The sequence below is a fragment of the Copadichromis virginalis genome, linkage group LG23 (genome assembly GCF_057382275.1).
Source record: "Copadichromis virginalis isolate Kocher_CV1m ecotype Utaka linkage group LG23, C_Virginalis_male_GT1.1, whole genome shotgun sequence".
NCBI classification, from domain to species: domain Eukaryota; kingdom Metazoa; phylum Chordata; class Actinopteri; order Cichliformes; family Cichlidae; genus Copadichromis; species Copadichromis virginalis.
In genome coordinates, this window is record NC_140639.1 from 9,197,343 (window position 1) to 9,218,182 (window position 20,840).

Sequence of the window (20,840 nt, forward strand, 5' to 3'; positions counted from 1 at the left end):
GCCCCATGATCGGAAGGTCGGCGGTTCGAATCCACTTAACGGCTACCCTGAGGTACCCCTGAGCAAGGTACCGTCCCTACACACTGCTCCCCGGGCGCCTGCTTAGTGGGCTGCCCACTGCTTCACTGAGTGAATGGGTCAAATGCAGAGAAAAAACAAGTAATTTCCCCATGGGGATCAATAAAGTATCCATTATTATTATTATTATTAAATTTAAGGTAAGAATGCAGAAGTAAGTGATGTATTTAAGTAGCAAGTATATACCACACATGTTGTACAGACAAAGTGGTAACCATGCCAACCAAAGATGTGGGATTCATTATCTCATTTTATTTTACCCAAAACCACGAAAATGGCTTTGGGAAAAATACAACGGTGTTTACATCACTGTGTTGTTCACTTATAGACAAGCAGAAGGAATGCTGAAGACAAGCAAACACACTATGCACTGCTAGGTTGAGCAAAAGGTCCAAAATTTATGTTGTGCTGGCCACTGCACTGGAATTTTGTACCTACTCACCCAGCTAGGACTGCTTTGTTGCTACTGGTCACAGTGCACGAGAGCCTCACACAGTGATTGGGTGATACTTTGCTAAAAGCCATTAGAAATAACAGGTTTCGTAGTGCTGAGGTGACACTGATACATTGTATCTAAAAGCTCTCTGATGTGAAGGGTTTCAGAAGATTTTCAAAGCAGCTTTATTGTGTGAAAACTGCCTTGCTGAACAAAATATATGCAAAACTCTTAAAAATTATAGAAAAAAATCCCTTTTGTTAGACGAACTGTGGCCGTGCTCATTTCTATCTGTACCTACAGTAGAACACACTGTAAACTGGAATACTGAAATTAAATAGATTCAATTAATTTAAAAACTAAAGCTCTGCTAACAAAAATATTTTAACATTTCCTTGTAAACTCTTTTTAAGCAGATTATTTTCGATTAGTTTGAACTATTTTGCGGTTTATTTAAGAATACCATACATTCAGTCTTCATGTTTGTGGGTGTGATGAGGGTTACTGGGAAAGTTTCACCCTATTGAAGTGTGAATCTTACCAAAAAACTGAATTTGTAAAAATGACGTCTTTTCTTCCCCTTCCTTTCACAATAAAAGTATCTTACATATACACTGAATGACTGCTGTAGATAACACGGTTTACAAAACTGCCTGACCTTTCCCCAATCATTGCACGCACACTTGAAACAGACACAAAAACACTACACTGGACCGGATCACCGGCCTCCTACTTTCCTCCCACCAACACACCATGACTCAACCGGCCTCTAAAAATAGACTACTCACAAAAATAGAAATGATCAATTCCTTTTTCTTTTTTTTTTAAATTACTCATTCCACAAAAATTAGAGGTTTTTGTTTTTTACACTGAATACTTTCAGTGAATGAAACCAGATCTATGTGGTTGTGATGGGTGTGTTTACATACACAGTGACACTTGGAGTGCGTCCACTGTTTAAATGATTCCAAAGGTCCACAACAGTGTGCGTGCGTTACATGAAACTATTATATCTCTCCTGCTCATTTGCCATAGATAGATAATGTTTCTGCTGCCATAAAGAGAATGTGGATTTTATTTCCAGACGTGGCCTAGTTTAAAATGTACCTTACGATGGATGAATCTCATTCGTGTCACCTGAATTTGAGAGATTTCTTTAGATGATTAATTCCATAGATCTATACCTCTTCTCAGTCATCCTGTCTCTCTCAAGTCTTCAGTCATTCAAGAAACATTATAAATCTAAAACACAAAATGACAAACAAAAGACACTGGATATGGGTGTCTCTCTCATTCTTATCCATGACAGTAAATCAGCTCTGCGGTCAGTGCTGAACGTTTATTCTGAAAGGGCCGGCTTTCAGCTGGCAGACTGCATGCTTTTATTGTGTAGGAGGAGGAGCTCACAGACAGACTGACTCAGAGGGAGAGAGAGAGAGAGAGAGAGAGACTGTGTCTGTCACTGTCTGGCCGCTCACCGCTATATATGCGTCTCCTACCTGAAAGTGGAGCAGTCAGTTGCAGTCCACTCTCCTGCAGGGAAATATCTCCACCACAGACATTACCACTCAAGGTAAAGCTTTTTCTTTTACTTGTCTAAACTCAGATCTCAATTGAATTAAGCTTGGGGACTTTTCATTAACTTTCAAAAACTCAGAATTTCTTGAATTTATTTGCATTTTCTGACTGAAACACTTTGTCAGTAAAATAAAAATAGAGAGCAGGAGAAGAAAAGGGAGGCAAACGACTGAGGTAGAATAAACAGCAGCTTTTTTTTCCTTCACAGTCTCCGGGTTTACCAGCTCAACATGTTAATGTTTAAATCATATGTTGTCAGAGCTGGTGTGTGGTTTAGGAGCAGACGGAGGCTGAGTGTGATAACCATTCATTTCGGAGGCTCTAGAAAGGCAGCGAGTTTGGACTGCAAAGAGAAAAAGAAGAAAAAGGAGAGAAGGGGGGGGGGGAAGAAGAGTAGCATCACTATGAGCGACTTTAGCTGAAGTTAGTTTGTTAGTTTTCTTTCCAGCAGTGCGACTGTGTTTATGTGGCGAGGTTCATTTGTTTGCAGAGCGCCTCTGTGGAGTCAGATGGATTAGTTAACACAATAGTCTGTTAGGTGGAAAAAACTTCTGACTTACTCCGCTGTAACTCTTCACTGACTGAGTTCTTTCTCTCTCTGGCTCTTCCTTTTCCTTCATCCGCCTCCTCCTTCTACCCTTCTTTCCCTCCACTCCTGCTGTTAATCCCATTTGATGGCGATGTCTTTCCCACTTCAATCCACCGAAGAATGTCTTCAGCATTCCTTCTATAGAGAAAGGGGGAAAAAAACAATCAGGGCTGAGCCAGAGGAGTGGGGAGAAGAGGGAGAGATGGATGGAGGTGTATAGAGAAAAGCAGGGCTCGCTGATTGTTGAGAGCCTCTTCACCTTGCGTATGAAATATGAGCCCAGATAGAGCGCGAGGGGGGGGGAATAAGAGAAAAAGAGAAAGTAGGGCAGAGAGAAAGTGGAAGTGTGTGATCGGGCAGCCGTAAGCTGTTTTTTTTTTGTTTTGTTTTTTTGGTGTGGCTGGAATAAGAAAAATGCTCCGTGTTACGCTTTAAAGAGAGGGGGAGAAAGGAAAACAGTCTGGTTCTGTTTTATGTGGTGTGTGTGCAATTAGAGCCAAAGAGAATGAGGAGGTGGAGGTATACCAGGGAAGAGTGGGGCTGAAAATAAGCTAAAGAGAACGTATGCACTGAGATGAAGAACTGAATGATGGAGAGCGGCTGCAGATGAAGCAGCAGCAGACTGGATTCTGAGCGTCAGACAACCCTGTGAGATTATTCTGAAATGCTCGTGGAAAATTGGAGCGGTTTCTTTGTTAGCTCGTTTTCTCTTGTGAAAGTAAGTAGAGGTGGACATATATGAACAAGGGAGTCCAGAGAGAGAATGAAAAGAGCGCAGGCTTCTTTGTGTTGTGTCAGAATTATTTTCCCAGCTGTTGCCATGTGTAAATTAAAATTTCACAACATTACACAACAGATTTGTACATGTAAGACTTACTGCAAGTTTCTCTGTACTCACAAAGTTTAGAAATTCTCAACATGACACATTTTCTAGGGAAGGATAACACAAAAAGTAAGCAAATGGAAACTTGAGTCAGAAGGGACTCCTCCGGCACAGTTAAACAAGACAGTCTTACTAACAGTGTGTCAATCTGTCACTTTGTCAGACTGATGGTGTGTTTTTGCTCGAGGGCATCGGACAGCTTCGTGCTGACACACGTAATAGTAATGATGCAATGCTCACCGGTGAATATAAGCAACAGTAGCTGTGAACCAGATGTGTGTTTCAATATCTATACCCATTTTTGTGCTGCAACTGTGTGATTTTAATCTCACAGTTCTCTTGAACTCGGTCTCTGATTTAAGTCACCATTTGTGCGACACTATTTCCAGGCAGTGTTTGAGTTGTAGGTGTGATACCGGAGCTTAGTTTCGCTATTTCTCTATGAATCATTTACAGACTGCGAAGCCGTGCTGTTACCCAGCCACAGGTGTTTGTAGAAACAAACACACAATAGGGTCTGCTGTAGCCTGAAAGCATAATACCCACTAAAGCCATTCCTCAGTCTTCCTGCTGAGGCTGCTGAGAACTGCAGCCTCAGTTCTCCTCGTGTTGTTGTTTACAGAAGGAAACCCCTCATTACTGATGATGTACACTCAACAACTTCCTGTTCTCCCCCTTCTCCCTCGTACGCTTCCTGTCATCAGCTGGACGGGTCTAATAAAGCGGCTCCGTCTTTTACAGCCAGCTGCAGAGCTAACGAGATGGGCGGCAAATAAACCTGTGGATGGCTCCCAGCTTGCTTCGATAGTCGGTGGAACAGTGGATGAGTTTCTCACGCACTTTGTTTGCGCTTCCTGAACAATAACAAACAGTACAGTGCAAGCACAGATATTTAGAAGGTTGAGGTCTTCATTTATTAAAGCAGCATGCTGCTGGTAATGACCCACTGCATCTGGCACATCTCAGTGTTTAGCAGGCTGATACATCACGGGGCTGTAAAAGAGTCCTTCAATTAAGTTACTGTCAAGCTGTTCTGGAGTCTGTTTATTGAGCTTTTAGAAACTGCAGAGATGGATTCCTCTTAGCCCTTTTTTTACCCTTCCCTCCTTTTCCTTTTATAAAAAAGGGATTTAAAGACAGGATCCAGCCCAAGGAAAGTATTTTTCAGGATGAAAATAAGAGGAGACTGAAAGGCTTATTGCCTATTTATACCACCAAAAAAGAGAGAGGGTAAAAAAAGACAGACATAAGAGTAATGCTGCTTTTCAGTTGGAATGACAGACAGAGGAGCTGGAGCATTTTCTCTCAGCGAAGCAGAGCGCTTTGTGGGCCAGCTGGCTCAGACCAGAACAGCAAAACACAGTGCCGTTGGCTTGACGACAGAGGAACACTTCCCTCCTAATTCAGACCCGCTCGCCGCAAGAACAAAGAATAAGAGCGAGTGATGGGAGCCTGTTCTGCTTCTCGGCGCATTTTAAACAACTTGTAATCATCTACTCAAGGTATAGGTCACGTTTTAGTAAGGATTCTGCTCTTCTGGAGTGCAGATGGGATGAAGAAGTCGGACATTGTGTAGTGGCTTGTCATGCACTTTGTGGTCACAGCGGTGCGGATGATGAGAGCTGGAGGCTGCACAGCTGCAGGGTCATAGAAGTCTGGAAGACTCCTGGTCACTTGCTTCATGTAAACTTTAGAGTGGACTATAAAACTATTCGTGCAGCTTCAAACACAAGCTAACATAACATTTTCATGCACTTTCAAATGTGAAGCAAATGTCCAAATGGGAGTCGGAGTCCAGTCTTATCTAGTAAAATTAGAGTCCGACTATGCTAAATGGCATTTAGCTGGAAGTGAAATGCATTTCAGTGCTGACTGACACTAGGAGTATATTGTTGTATAGTAATAATGTATAGTTTGACTTATAATGAATGAAGACCCCTTGGAAAGTGAAGAGCTCTTTTTAAGACAAAGGGATGAACTCAGTTACAGGATAATATCTGCCCTTCGTCCTACTTACACAGCATAAAAGAGGGGGGAAACACTAACTTCTCCAACAGAAATACTATACTCAGCTCTAAGAGAGTGTCAAAAGTGTAGGTAAATGCTAAAAAGGTCTTTGAGGTCTTCCCCTGCTGAGGCAGTAAAGCATTGTGTCGAGGAGAGTGGGATGAGGCTTTGAGGAAATTAAGAGTGTTTCCTCTCTGCTGGAGCAGACGGGCAGGGTGCTTATGCCTCCGAGAACACCGCCAAAAAAGGAATCAAACCGCTGCGGAGAGCTGTGAGCCTCACGAGCTGCCAAACTATTCCTGTAAAAGAGCTCTTTTGGTGGACTCCCAAACAGGAGACCTTTGGGGAATGTAAAGGAAAATGTATACAAAGAGGGGGGGGGGGACACTGAATTGATTGTGTGCTCAGTGAGTCCTGTAAGGGGAGCACCAGGTGGAATGACTGCAGGGGATGTTTTTGAATTATTGACTTTTATTTGAGCCAATGAATTCCCTTCTGGGAGTGTATTACCAAAATACTTGCCTAGGACACAGTCTATGTGATGATCTCCAATTAAGGGTAAAAGTATGTATGCAGTACCTACAACTGATAAATGGTAGGCTGAATGAAATCACCGAGAGTAGATGGCAAAAGCTAAAAGTAGTTTGAAACATCTGAACCGAGGTATTGTTGATACAATTGTTCTTTTAGTCCATCTGGCAGGACTCGTGTCAAATTATGCTACGACTATCAGTTTTGTCAAATTAGCACTGGTGACATTTGTAAATCTGTACCCCGAGCCGAGAGGAAGGGGGTTTTCTTTGCATTGTCACAGATGAAAAATAGTGGAAACGCTCCGCTGATTATTCAACATCTGGAAAAGATTTGGGCACATGAACTTGGTGGACTCTTGACAACACGCACCACTGGGATGTACAGTATATTCTGAGCAGGCAGCCTGTGAAGAACTCATCAGTCTCACATGCTCATGTGAGCTGTAGACTCAAGGTTTATAACTTTTCATCCTTTTTTCCCAAAGACCTACGGCCTCCTGATCCTCAGGGAGAGCACCTCAGAGTTCACTCATGTCCTGTGATTTTCAAAACATTTTAAAACCCTCCTGGTTCGACAACTGAAACTTTACATTATGAGTTAGCCTCCGTCTCCTCCACAATGACACAGGAACTGATTGACCACGCCTGTGCAAAAATAAATCATGATCCTGGCAAAATGACACAGAAATATTGCATTTTTTTCCCCTTCATTCTGCAAATTCGAGGAGCCACACCTGGGGTTTTACTTTTCCACAGCTCTGCTTATACCCCAGTTTTCTGTCCATCCACTTCAACGCTGCTGAACAACAGGAACAGAGCTGTTTTCTTCACTGTTGCACTTATCATCTGGTTCCAGCGCCACGCTTGATGTATTGTCAACAGTCGGGGTTTTTAACAAGTCTTTGTTAGAGGCTAGAGGGTGATAAACTATCAGTCGGTGCCGCTCGTGCAGTGGTTTCCTCCCAGAAGTTGCACACATACCAACACTTTGCCCAAGCCTCTGGCCTGACAAGCTATCACCTTCAGAGCAGAGGAAAAACATTTCACACAGTTCGACTCCTGCTGACAACTGTCAGGCTGACGGCCGAGTGCTGATGTCATCCTGAAAATGCTTTGCGTCTTTAATAATTTACATCTTTGCTAACTTCACTTGACTTTCCAAACACTTTGACTCTCCATTGATGATGTTCACATCTGGCCTCCAACCTTCCTGCCAGTTTTGTTCTGACTACAGTTGGATTGAGACCAGGCTATTGTGTCATGCATAAACTAAAAACAGATGATTTTGTAACATTTTTACTGTTACCTTGTTATCATCTGCCCCTCAGGGTTTTTTTTAAAAAACATTTTTATGAAACTTTATTTTCTGATGACTGGTTGTTCTTCACAGGAACGCGGCACAGCTGAAGCAGCTGCAGGACCAGATTCTGTTGGAGCAGCAGGAAGCAGCCAACTGGCAGCAGCAGCAGCTGGAGCAGCAGAATCAGGAAATCCCACCTCCACCTCTGCAGCCACTTCAGGAAGTATCTCCACCTGCTCCTCCATCCCCACCTCTCCCACCTCCTCCCTCCTTCCAGGAGTTGGAGAACAGCACAGCCATGCAAGCCAGCACATTCAACTATGCCCGGCCCAAGCAGTTCATTGCAGCGCAGAGCCCCGGTGGGGCGGGCTACGTCACCCAGTCCTCTGGCTCCTCTGGATCCAGCCTGTCATCCCCTCTGTCTCCACCCACCTCACACAAGTCCTTCAGCAGGGTCACCATGCCCACCTTCACCAAGGCGGGCGGCCTCGAGTCCCCAAGCTCTCCTTCCTTCCCTCCTCCACCTCCGCCCTTCCTCAGCTCCGGCAGCCTGTCCTCTCCATCAGGTCCCGCCCAAGACTTTCCTCCTCCACCTCCTCCTCCCCCTCCACCCGTAGCCACATCTCCAGCATACTCAGATATGTCCTCGCCTTTCTCTTCCGTCCCTCCATCTCCTGCCTCCAGCTTCCTTTCCTCAGTGTTGCCCTCCACACCTTCCACACCTGGCAGCCCTACAGTCAATGCCATGGGTCTTCCTAAAGGCAACGGGACTGTGTAAGTGACATTCAAATACACTTTTAACCACATATATTTTTTTACAGAGTCTGTCAGCAGCATCAGGCCAGCACAGTCTGTGTGTCAGGCACTAACTGCTGCCAGCTGAGTGCAGAATGTCTGCTGCTGGATGGAAGATGACATGTTTACATTTTTTTGCAGCATGTTTACAGGAAAATGCCAACTAGAGACCCCACACACATAAACAAAAGTTGCTCAAAAGGTGCAAGGCCCTCACCCCAATTGGGGAAAAAAATATACACAAAGTCCTCGAGACGGAAAGATTTGTTGAAATTAATATAAACAATAACGTTAGCTTATATATTTTTAAAAAATCTATCACTCTGCAGAGTATCTAGCTGATTTTGCACTCTGCTTATTGAGTTAGCTGATAAAAATCTGTTTGTGTGTAGATAATCCTCGTCTGATGGCGTCCCTGAAGAGAGTAATTTTTTTTTCCTTCCATCAAGGACATTCCGCCTTTTAGCTCTTTGCCAGTAAATTTTCATCACTCCCGAACTCCCCCTGCTATTCCTGGAATTCCTGCTGCACTTGTGAGAGATAAGAAGACACACTGCGAAATGCTATAGCTGAACATGTCCAGATAAGGGTTCATGTTAGAAAGCAAGTGGGGCAGCCATGGAGGAAAGAGGTGCTGAGATTATGTGAGTCACACAGTGACGGGGGGCCAGACCCTATATTGATCTCAGCCACTTTCCTGCTGTTCAAAACTTCTGTTTACGAGGGGCTTAAAGGGAAGGGTAAGGGGGATATAACGGTTTGTTTCAGACAGTGGAAATAATACCAAGTCATCCTATATAATAAATAAAGGTTATTTTCAACTTTTTGTCATTCTTTTAGCAAAGCATTTCCAAGGAAGTCCTCTGTCACAAAGACACCACGCATCGCCTCAGACTCAGACATTCAGGGATCCAAGGATGCGGTCATCCAGGATTTGGAGAGAAAACTGCGCTTCAAAGAGGAGCGCATCAGCAATGGTCAACAGGTATGTGTTTGTAGGTGTATGTGGGTGTGTTAAATTCTTAGTAAAATACTGAACAGTGTGTTTGCAGACAGTTACTGAATGAGCTTGTTCAGTAACCATTAACACGGAATAACAAGTGTCCCAACATATCCAACCAACGAAAAATTCAAAGAGCGTTTGATTCATGCACCCTCAAGGAAATTCATTATGCTTCCTCCACATATAATCGATCCCCTATTGACACAAGGCTTAGATACAAATAATGCAGTGTAAAAGTGTGTGTTTTTCTAACTCGCACACTAACCCGCACTGACCCCATTAATCACTGCTTCCAGAGGTTAACCTATGAGGAGAAGATGGCTCGCAGGCTCTTGGGTGCTGACAACGCAGCCACGGTCTTAAACACACAGGACACAGAGGAGGAGCCAGTCACACAGGTACGGCAGCTCTTTATCAGGATCCACACACACTGGAGGGAGGAACAAAACAGCACACGCACAAACCTGAAATCACACAGGCATGAAACCGTTTTACCAGCATATCTACACCGGCACAAATCCCCCTGCTGCATGCATACCACACATGCACCTCTCTGTGTGTCCACTGATACTTCGCTGGTGTCATTCCTATCTCATGATCACTGGCTTTCCTCCACCCCAAGCCACTGTAAACACTGCTGAGTGCACGTTATGAAAGCAGGGTGTAAACACTGCAAAGTCCTCCAGAGCCCTCCATAAAAAGCTCTGTTTATGCAAACTCCTAGAACCAAGTGTTGCTGCAAACATGTTGTTCAAAGGCTCTCTTAGACACCAAATAGTCACTTTGGAGAAACAGAAAAGAAGCACAACATCCCCACAGAGTTGGTTATGAATTTCAAAGACAAAGAAAGAGAAATCAAAGCCTTAATTTGTTTTTTAGATCTTTCAGTGTATTTCAATAGCATTTTAGACTGGGATAGCCAATAATGATTCAAATCAGACTATATGGAGGACATCACAGTGATGCATTATCATCCTTCAGCAACATGCACACATAGACTACATGAAAGTTGCCAGTAAACATCCCCATATCACATCTTGTGTCCACAATGTCAGAGTTAGCACTCTGCCACCCCTATGTGCTACTGCCTCTTTGTATGCGGAGCAACTCAGCTGATTAGAGCAATACAGCTAGTTTGCATGGCGAAGCTTGCAAAGGCATCAGCACTAGTGCATTATGCCACTTTGTATTTGATAAAGTGTCTTGCATGTATTTGTATTCTTTTTTTCTTTTGAGAGCAGGTAAGTTTGAACATGCACACAAACCAGACTATAAGAGGTGGACGTAGCCTATATGGAAGTACCTCAAACTGAGATTATTTAACATCCAGCAGGGGGCGCTTTATCTGGTTGGAAATAAAAGGTTAGATCTTTAGAAGTCTATGAGAAAATTACCCTTCTTTTCCAATCATCTCTGTCCCCAGTAGACACTTTTCTGATGGATTTATGGTCTCAATAACTAGTTTAAAGTCTCTTTTAATACAGCATGATGTTTATTTTCTATATGTTATCCTGATTTTTATTCGAATAAGCAGTAAAATATACTTAGTAGTAACTGACAGTTCGCTAGTGTCCTCAGTTTTTTATTTAGATAGATTCGCTTATTAAAATAAGTAAGGATGATGGCTCCCAAACTGGAATCCACAAACCAGTGGTTCACATCACCGTGGCTACTTCCATCTTTTATATAAAGAATTTAGCAACAGCAAACTTTAAAACACAACTGTTTCTTGCCCTGTTTAATCCATCATGACAGACACACAAACAAAGCCTCTTTTTCTCCCAACAGGAAGACAAATCATCTGATAGAGACTCTTACCCTCAAAAGGTTATTGACACCTTCTCCTGGTTTTTCTTTCACTCTAAAATATCACTGTGTCAAGCTATGCACACAAAAATCATAAACGTGTACAGTTTAACTGAAGCGGGATCAGGTGTGACAGTTATCTTATTTGGAAACAAGTGTTATAGAAAGGATACAGGGATACAGAATTTGTTACTGATCACTCAGCTTTTATATCCACTGGTCGCTTTTTGCGGTTGGTTTGCAAATATTCACAAAAGAGTGTTTAGTGTTTGTCCTTATCTGCACCTTTTACTGCCTATTTTCATTTAATGTGCAATATAAATTTTAGATACTAAAGCATGTTGAGAGCTTAATTGCAACATAACCATCAATCAGCACATTTGGTTCTACCACATATGTTTGTCCTCACTTTGCTGCCATCACAAAGTGCATGCTGTAGTTTTAGGCCACATCTTTACTTTGAAAGATTTTAACATGGAACCAGCCGCCTCTGTATTATTACCGGATAATAGCTCGCCAGTTCAGGACTTCTATAATTGCTGTGATCCTAAGCAGCACAGCAAGTTCAGGAAGATATATGTTGGCTCTGCAGCTGTGCCCGGAGGCCTGTCATTATCTGTGTGATGTGTCATCAGAGCAAGCTGCTCTGCAGATGTTCTCCACTGCCTCCTCAGAGTTCCAGCACTGAAAGATTGATGAAGATGATGAGATAGAGGAGTGCCTCATGTGGGTAAAGACAGTTAGGAAATTGGGAGAAAGTTGGTAGTTTCAGTAACCTTGAAGACAGTTTTATGAGTTTGTAAAAAGTTAAAATTGGGCAAAATGGGTTGTATCGATAGCTGTCCTCACGCTTTTAAATGCACTTGCACTCGCTATGGGTTCACACAAACCACTCACTCTCTCTCACTAATGCAGTGTTTCTGCTGCAGTGTTTGTCTAAATCTATTTTTTTGTCTCTTTTACTTATTTAGGAATACAAAGTGTCGAGCTTTGAGCAGCGTCTGATCAGTGAGATCGAGTACCGTTTGGAGCGTTCTCCGGTGGAGGAATCGGACGATGACGTGGAGCACGATGAGAACTCTGGTGGCCGAGGGGTGGCACCATCTTTCGACCAGAAACTCAAACACTACAAAGTCTTTGAGGGCATGCCAGTCACCTTCTCCTGCAAGATCAAAGGAGACCCCAAACCAAAGGTGAGAGGGTCTACATCGAATTTAGAGAACATCAACGCACTTAAACACAGCTGGGATGATTCATATGTTATTCTGAAGCATTTATTAAGGTTCAAATTCCTGGCTTGAGGGGGTTCCTGATATGTGATGGTGCTGATGGAAAGTGTATATACTGTACATTTATTGTACACTGGGATAAGGAGAGGCTCTTTGCGGGAATACACTCTGGGACTAACTGGCTGGTTGGCTCTGTGTGTATTAATCAGACTGTGTTGACAGGTTTAACGGGGAAAAAAATAAGAAATGAGATAGGGGCCAAATATTCATGGAGTATTACCTTTCATTCATCCATCCATCCTGTTCTGCTTAGTTAAGACCAGGTGGCAGGGAGCAGCAGCCCAAGAAGAGATGTCTAAACCCATCTCTCCTCGGCTTGTTTCTGGTAGAATGCGACCTAAACAACCCCAACTGCCTCCTTTTGATATGGTAGAGCAGCATCTCTACTATTCCTGTCTTCCTACAGTCTTTAATGAGCCCATTCACCCTTTCCAGGAATAGCCTTTCTGCCACTTGTAGCTACGATCTTATTCTTTAAGTCATTACCCATTTATGATTACAGGTGAGGACTGGGGCAAAGCTTCCCCAGTAAATCAAAAGCAATGCCTTTAATCTGTCTGTCAATCTCCAGCTCTCCTCCCCTGTAGCAGGCACTCCATCCTTTTCTGGCTAAGAACAATGTCCTTAGAAGTTTTGCTTTTAGTCCTAGCCACTGTGCTTGCCCAACAGGATCATATCATCTTTAAATAACAAGTTATGAACAGAACTTGTAGCAGAGTCCAATGCCGACCTGGAGTCAGTCTGCCTTATTCCCATCAATATAAACCAAATATTGCTAGGGGAAAAAAGTGATTTCTTTGCGATGTTAGTGCCAAAGTCAGTCCATGAAAAACATAACTTGTCTGATAATTGTATGATCTTGTGCTGCAGGTCTACTGGTTTAAAGATGGTAAGCAGATCTCTAAGAGGAGCGAGCACTACAGGATCAGCCGAGATCCTGATGGAACCTGCTCCCTGCACACTGCTGCAGCCTCACTGGACGATGACGGCAACTACACCATCTTGGCAGGCAACCCTGAGGTGAGTTGAAAAAACGATGCAAACACCTATGTTCGACTGCCTGTCTGATATGTCACCACTCATAAAAATAATGTTCTCTGGCTTGAACGGGAAGAGGGGGTTGAATGAGACAGGAAAACCCTGAAGAGGTTCCAAAGTTTATGTCGAACAGGCCCTCGAACTGTCTTTTCCAGCTCTAACACTCACATTTCATTTCCTCCTCTCAGTCAGACTTGCCGTTCCTGGCGTTTTATCACCTCATAAGTTCCCTCTCTTCCTCTCTCAGGGCAGGGTGAGCTGCACTGGCAGGATGATGGTCCAGGCGGTGAACCAGCGAGGTCGCAGCCAGCGCTCAGCACCTGGACACATGCGCAGGTGAGGCTGGCAGCAGACGGAGAGAAGACAAACAAAATCTCCGTCTGGCGCGTGTGGTGCAGGCTGTTCACCATCTGCACGTGCTTCTGTGCTCGCTCACACATTTCCGCACGGATTCAAAACAGTCCAAGAAGCTTCTATTTAAGCAAATGTTTGCCGTGAGCTGAATCCCACTGTTCGGGGGAGAAAAGCTCAGTGTTAATGAGAGGGAACACCTGTTAGCATGGCTCTGTTTTTCATTGCTCTAATGGTCTTGTATATGCAGTATGCAGTCGTGCAAGGCCAGATATTGAAAAATGCACTGACGATCGCAGACATTCTTATGGTCGCTTACAGAACATAAAAAACACCTGTAATCTGTTATCAAGATGAACACACCCTGATTAAATTAGAGCTTAAGGATGTTTTGAGTAAGGAGAGAGATCCAGATAACAATCAGTGTCTCCTGCTCTCTTTATTTCTCTCCTTGGCTGATATTCAGGCAGTGTGGTGATGTCACTGTGTTTGAGTATAGTTATAAGAACATCTCCAGGTCCTGTCCTGCTGTACAAGTCTTAAAAAGACTTTTACATGTCACAAAACAGGAAGTGGAAGTAGGGGAAAGAGAACTGGAGGGTTTTTAAAACCCTTTAAACCCTAACCCGTCACCGATGACGGTTAGCATTTTTAGCAACTCCAGGCCTCGAGGGCCGGTGTCCTGCAGGTTTTAGATCTCACCCTGGGTCAACACACCTGAATCAAATGATTAGCTCATTACCAGGCCTCTGGAGAACTTCAAGACATGTTGAGGAGGTAATTTAGCCATTTAAATCAGCTGTGTTAGATCAAGGACGCATCTAAAACCTGCAGGACACCGGCCCTTGAGGCCTGGAGTTGCCTTCCCCTGGTTTAAAGGGTAAATTAGGTCAGGGTTTAAAGGGTTAAAGTATTCTTTAAAGTATTCTCCTGGGGCGGTACATGCTACCGCCCCAGGAGATCTTTGAGGTCAGCAGACCTGATGCTTTTAGATGTTCCCAGGTACAGACTAAAGACTAGGGGAGAGAGGGCTTTTGCTGTGGCTGCACCCAGACTGTGGAACAGTTTACCTCCTCACATCAGATTCTCCACAATCCTTGGAACTTTTAAAACTGCTCTTAAAACTCACCTCTTCTCATTGGCTTTTAGCAAGGTTTAACTTATTGTTTTAATTTATTGTTTTATCAGTGAGGTGTTTTATGTACTTGTGTTTTATTGTATTTTATATTTGTATTTTATTGTACAGCACTTTGGTCAGCCTCGGTTGTTTTTAAATGTGCTTTATAAATAAACTTGACTTGACTTGACTTGATTCTACTCTTTCTGACAGGGGGGATTTCACCTATGATTTTATGTGCTTCCCCGTGTAGCCTTAGTTGAGAGTTTAACAGTCAGCAAATAAAAACTAAAAGTTTGTTCTTTTCCAAAACATCTCATTAATTCCGAGCTTAAATTTTAATCCCAGAAACCCTTTGTCTGTCTGTCTGTCTCTCGCTCTCTCTCTATCAGGCCCAGGTCCAGGTCTAGAGACAGCGGTGATGAGAACGATAACATCCAAGAGCGTCACTTCCGCCCCCACTTCCTGCAGGCGCCTGGTGACCTCATTGTTCAGGAAGGCCGCCTGTGTCGAATGGACTGCAAGGTAAATACACACCTCTAGTGTAACATGTGCCAGCATGGGTGTACACTGTGATAAAACAGAGGAAGGAAGGAACTATGGTTGTACTGTGGTTGCTCAGTCAATTAATAACAATATTAAAAACACCTATACAGCACTTTTTAACAATGTTACAAAATGTTTCACGATTAGAACTTCTTGCATTACATAAACGAGCATACATATACCAATGTGCTGTGCATACAGCTTTTATTATTGTAGGAGGTCAAGTCGATGAAATGGTCCAAATCTGGAAGCATCGAGTTTTTCCACAGTGTTTGGACTGATGTGATGTAATAGCACATGGCAGGTTTTATTAGTGGCAGCCTGATTCTCTTTTCAGTCTGTTTTGAGAAAGGTCTTCCCTGTTAAAACTGTTAATATATGGCTAGCACTGCTGCCAGACAGAAACGGTCCTGATTTCAGAACTTTCTATGTGGAGATTGCAAACCCTCCCTGCTTTTACCCAGGTTTTCTTCAGGAACTCAAAAACAACATATAAAGTTGATGGCCTGGCACACTCTTACAAAAGAAGTTTCTAATATCAAAAGCTGCACGTGGTTGAAAAAGTAATTTCGATAACTCAAAACCAACTTTTTTATAAAGTTGGTTTTGAGATGCTGCGTTTTTGATGTAAAAAAGAAGAAAAAACAAACTTTTTGTTTTTTGGGTTTGTGTTTTTTCTTTGGTTGAGTATGGCGTGTCAAGCTATGAACTTTAATGTGCCTGTGGTTTCAGCCCTGTGTTACAGTGTGTTACAATCTGTCATTTTAACTTTAACCCTACTCACCAAGCCATTGCTTTGATTTAACCTGCTGTGCTTATTGAATAGACTGCAGGTGAACACACTATCGCTGCTATTCTTTGATAAACCAAAGAGTCTAAAATAAGTGAGACGTGACTAGAAAGAAAGATGCCCGCACCAAAGAGAATATGTTAATCATAGTAATAGAGAAAAAACCATTTCAAATCCACCCTTTAATTCAGCGTCTGTATTGCTTTCAGGGAGGCTCCATGTCAGTGCTGCCAAGGAAGCATTTCCCTTTCCGTGCATTCCAGTTCCTCTAGTGAACTAGCGCAGACAAGATTTTTCATCACTTTATGAATGGCTCACAACAGACAGACAGGGCACACAGGTGTCATTTTTCAGGGATTAAGTGGGATCAGGTTTTTCTAAAATTATTTCCCCTTACACCACTCCCACCACCCGTGCTCGTTTTCTTTCTTCATCCCCTCCATCTTCACCTCGTCTCCCTGCGGCCTGAGGCACCGAGGAACCTCTTTGAAAAGCTGGTGCATGTAATAAAATAAAGCAGACCCACAATTAACTCTCTATAAAAAGCCTGTCTTTTTGGGCCTCTCAGAAATAAACCCAGAGTCTCCATTCCTTCAGAGCTCTTAATGTCGAAGATATTTATAGCAAATATCTATTTGCAGGTCATTTGAGGCTTTCTAGATTTTCCGTTCTTAAAATGTCTCAACTTCTAAATGCGCACTGGTTTCCTTCCAGAAGTACTTATCACTGCTTAGTCTGCTGTTTTGTGAGAATGTGAACATTGTAATAGTGGCACATTTTCCATGTGGGCCAGAGGCAGCAGAGCAGGTGTTGGGTTTCTCTGCAAAGAGAAACATGTCTTCTCCGAGTCCAGATTATTCCCGTGACAAAGCATGCAGGTGACCAGTCTCCCCCAGACAAACAAAGATTAACTAAACTGTTTTCATACTCCCAATAAACACAAACATGCGGATAACAATCAAATTCCTCCAACAAAAACAGGCACGACGTGAGCATTCATGCATTCATTCAAATGTAATGTCTTCTGTGTTTTTCCCCTCCTGTAGGTGAGCGGCCTGCCCACTCCTGACCTCATCTGGCAGTTGAACGGACAGACCATCCGCCCTGATTCTGCCCATAAGATGCTGGTGAGAGAAAACGGCGTGCACTCGCTGGTCATCGAACCTGTGACCAGCCGCGACGCAGGCATCTACACCTGCATCGCCAGCAACAGAGCCGGCCAGAACTCTTTCAACCTGGAACTCATCGTTGCAGGTAAACAGAACGATCAGCACGAACAGAGACTTTTTTTTTTTAATGGGGTGGCATTTGAGGGACTCATGGGAAAGCAGACCGTTCTAGGGTTAATAACGTCTAAATTAGAAACTACCTGGAAACTAACTTTAACTGTGAATGGCTTCCATAAACATCCAGCAGGAGATGTTGCTGTCCTGGTCCATTAGTGCATCTAAGTAACACCTTCTCTCTCCTTAGCCAAAGAGATGCACAAGGTCCCTTCATTCATCGAGAAACTGCAGAACACGAGCGTTGCAGAGGGTCATCCTGTGCGACTGGAGTGCCGTGTGACGGGGGTTCCCTATCCGCAGATCTTCTGGAAGAGGGAGAATGAGTCTTTCACTCACAACACAGACAGAATCAGGTAAACAGGAATAAGTAAACCAAACTGGTTTGGTGACTTTGCCCTAAAATGAGATTTAGAAAGCATTTTCCCCAGTAAGTTATACAAGCCCTAAACATGTGCACAGTTATGGTTTCAATAACATTTCAATCCAGAGGACTAGGATCACGCCATCACAGCACCAACACATGCAATGACAATTCATATTATAGATACAGTACGCCAAGAAAAACAATATTTAAATATTACCTTATTTCATGTAAGTGTCATGTCTCTGACATCTGATGTATATCAGTTATCTGATGTATGTCAATGCTCTTTCTCTTCTTTCCCAGCATGCACCAGGACAACTGTGGCTACCTATGTATGATCATCCAGCCAGCCTTGAAAGAAGATGCCGGCTGGTACACCGTGTCAGCCAAGAATGACGCCGGCATCGTATCCAGCACCGCTCGGCTTGATGTCCACAGTAAGTCTAAGCTATCACACACTTCTCCCTGAATCCAGCATTTTCCTTTATACAAACTATTTAAATACTTCTATTCCTTCTTTAGCTCAATGGCAGCAGCCTAACCTCCCAAAGCCAAAAAAGGTGCGTCCCTCCACCAGCCGCTACGCAGCACTGACGGAGAGAGGTCTGGATGTGAAGGCGGCCTTCTTCCCCGACTCCAGCCCAGTGCAGCCCGGAGGCCTGGTGGAAAGCGACGACCTGTAGAGACGAGTCAGAGGTGTGAGGATTACCCAGAAAAGCCAGAAAGCTGCCTGTGATCCGGGCACTCCTAACGAGGAGAGGCAGAGTATATTCTTGTCCACCACCAATGAACTGCAGATACTGAATTTAAGCTTGGGTGGGCAAAGTGAGAAAGGTGTTGTCATGTTTCTTTGTTCTAAATAGGATGACACAACACTAATGTATTACAGAATTCATCAAGTTGTTTCCCCAAGTTTCATTTTATTAACTGGATCTGGAAGTGATTGAGGTGTTTACCACAAGAAAAGACTGTTCAGTGTATGCCTGACTCTGTTTTACCCTTTAAAGTGCCTTTTTCTTTCTGTAAAGATACAAAAAAATGAAACCAAATCACTATGCATGTTCAAGTGGTGCCATTTGCAATTCACCAACTAATACTGTATTTATAAGTAGCAATCACACCAGCTGAGGAAACGAGACTGAATGATTCAAAGCATCGTAGCTTGGACGAAGGAGATCACCCACTTTTATTGTGAGGGCTTATGTAGCACAGTGCAGATAGTTAAAGCATCATACAATCTGCGCTTTTAGGTTGTAGATCAGATACTGGACAAGGCCGGACCTTAAAAACGGTGTTTTTTGTTGTTGTTTTGTTTTGGGGGGGCAGAAGACATTTAACGTTTGGTTAAAAGGATGTGTATGTGCAGCAGACCTTAAGGAAAGTTGGTTTTAACAAGAGAAAATGGGAGTAAAAGCAAGTCAGTGGAGGGATGTGAAGTGTAATACTGAAAAACTAAAATGATGGTGGGTTATTTAGGTGATTACTTTTTCTTCTTCTTTGATTTTCTTTTCTTTCTTTTTTTTGAAGTGTGAATTGAAACGTTCTCACTTAAGAGAGGGTGCTGTGAAGGGTTTCAGTGTTTTTCGTCACACACATCACAGATTGTCCATTTTATTTTTGTATGGAAAAAAAAAATGCTATTTACTTTCCAAAGCAATCTTAACATAAATTATATTTGCAACCTTCAGTTCACCGATAAAACAATCCTGTCTATCATGAAGCTTTATAAATATATTTACTGCCTTAAATCACTTAATGCAAACACAGTTTCTTTGCATGTTTTTTTTGGACACTTGTACAGTCCCAAGTAACTTTTACTAGGATGCATTTAAAAAAAACAAAAACAAAACTGCTTCTTTCCTTCAGTATTCATGGGTAATAAAAACTCTCAACATTAAGAAATCAACAGCAAAGCATATTTATATCTACGATTTGTCTCCTTGTGGGCATCTTTTTTCTGAGCTTCGGTCAGCTGACACTTTGTGTTTGCACATTTCTATGCCAATCAATGCCTGTATATGGATTGTTCTCCTGATACTATTTTAGGTTATAAAATGTTAATAAAAAAATCAAACTCTTCAGGCACAGTGTGAATGTTTTTGTGGACTGGTAGGCTTCTCTAAAACAATAAAAGAATGCCAAAAGGCATATTATCGGTCACAGGAAATGCCACTTGTGCTAAATACGTTAAAGCTATAAAGTCAAGCAGTGATTTGGCACAGTGATTCCCAATAAGGGGTACATGTACTGTGCAAAAGTCTCAAGCCACCCCTCAGTTCTTTTTACTTTGCTTCTTTGGAGCCAGACCTTCCTGCAATTTTTTTTAAAGTGGTCTTGAGCAATAGCTCGCCAGGGTTTCTGGGGAACTACTGCTCAAGTTTGTGTTGTAGATAAAGTACAACATGTTCATTCAAGCGTCGTGCCTTAATCTACTCACTCTATTAGTGATTTTTGTCCTTATCTGGAAAGTTTCACTGATTTCAGCAGCAAAATTAAACTATTTTATATACTTTGTGTCACTGCGACTCTCGTGTGGCCTGATATTATTATTCATGTTAATCGGTTCTGTTCACACCTGGTATAAGCATGCTATTGTTCAACCCAACCCTTGCTGTAAAACCTCAAATCTAACCTGGATTTATCCTTACCTGGAAAGTTATAGCTAGGGATAAGCCCAGGTGACCTTAATTGCCAAAGATTTTAGAAAAGATTGTAGCTGAGAAGCCTTTTAGGAAATGCATAACACTTTTTATAAATTTTAGTTATAATTTTATAAATTACATTTGACTGAAAGTGCCCTTCTTAGGGTTACAAATGACATTTTGATGGGTCCAGATGCTGGGAATTACACTGTTCTGCTTTTGATACTGCGTCACTGTTACACAGTCACATTAAACAGGTTACATCAAGTAGTGGGTGTGTCTGGATCAGCGTTAGGCTGGTTTAAATCTTACCTTGCAGACTTACCCGTTCTGTCTGTATTAATCATTTCCTGTCAGAAAAGGCTGCCTTGTCCTGTCTAGAGCAGCTGTTCCAGATGGTGTCATCACC

The 20,840-nt window shown here is 42.7% G+C and overlaps 1 protein-coding gene across 6 annotated transcripts in view; it reads left to right on the forward strand.

Annotated features, from left to right (window-relative positions):
* palld (palladin, cytoskeletal associated protein) overlaps positions 1–19,868 on the forward strand; it is a 67,610-nt gene extending 47,742 nt beyond the window's left edge. For 3 of the 6 annotated variants that reach the window (XM_085448339.1, XM_085448341.1, XM_085448340.1), the window contains 12 exons: positions 7,495–8,178; positions 9,040–9,184; positions 9,499–9,600; positions 10,991–11,029; positions 11,980–12,201; positions 13,168–13,317; positions 13,583–13,671; positions 15,196–15,328; positions 17,186–17,393; positions 17,613–17,778; positions 18,093–18,226; positions 18,312–19,868. In XM_085448339.1, the coding sequence (XP_085304465.1) occupies positions 7,495–8,178; positions 9,040–9,184; positions 9,499–9,600; positions 10,991–11,029; positions 11,980–12,201; positions 13,168–13,317; positions 13,583–13,671; positions 15,196–15,328; positions 17,186–17,393; positions 17,613–17,778; positions 18,093–18,226; positions 18,312–18,472 (2,233 nt within the window). In that variant the 3' untranslated portion in view covers positions 18,473–19,868. The remainder of the gene's footprint in view (positions 1–7,494; positions 8,179–9,039; positions 9,185–9,498; positions 9,601–10,990; positions 11,030–11,979; positions 12,202–13,167; positions 13,318–13,582; positions 13,672–15,195; positions 15,329–17,185; positions 17,394–17,612; positions 17,779–18,092; positions 18,227–18,311) is intronic. The other 3 variants (XM_085448342.1, XM_085448343.1, XM_085448345.1) reach the window with 3 other exon arrangements.
* The last annotated feature ends 972 nt before the right edge of the window (positions 19,869–20,840 follow it).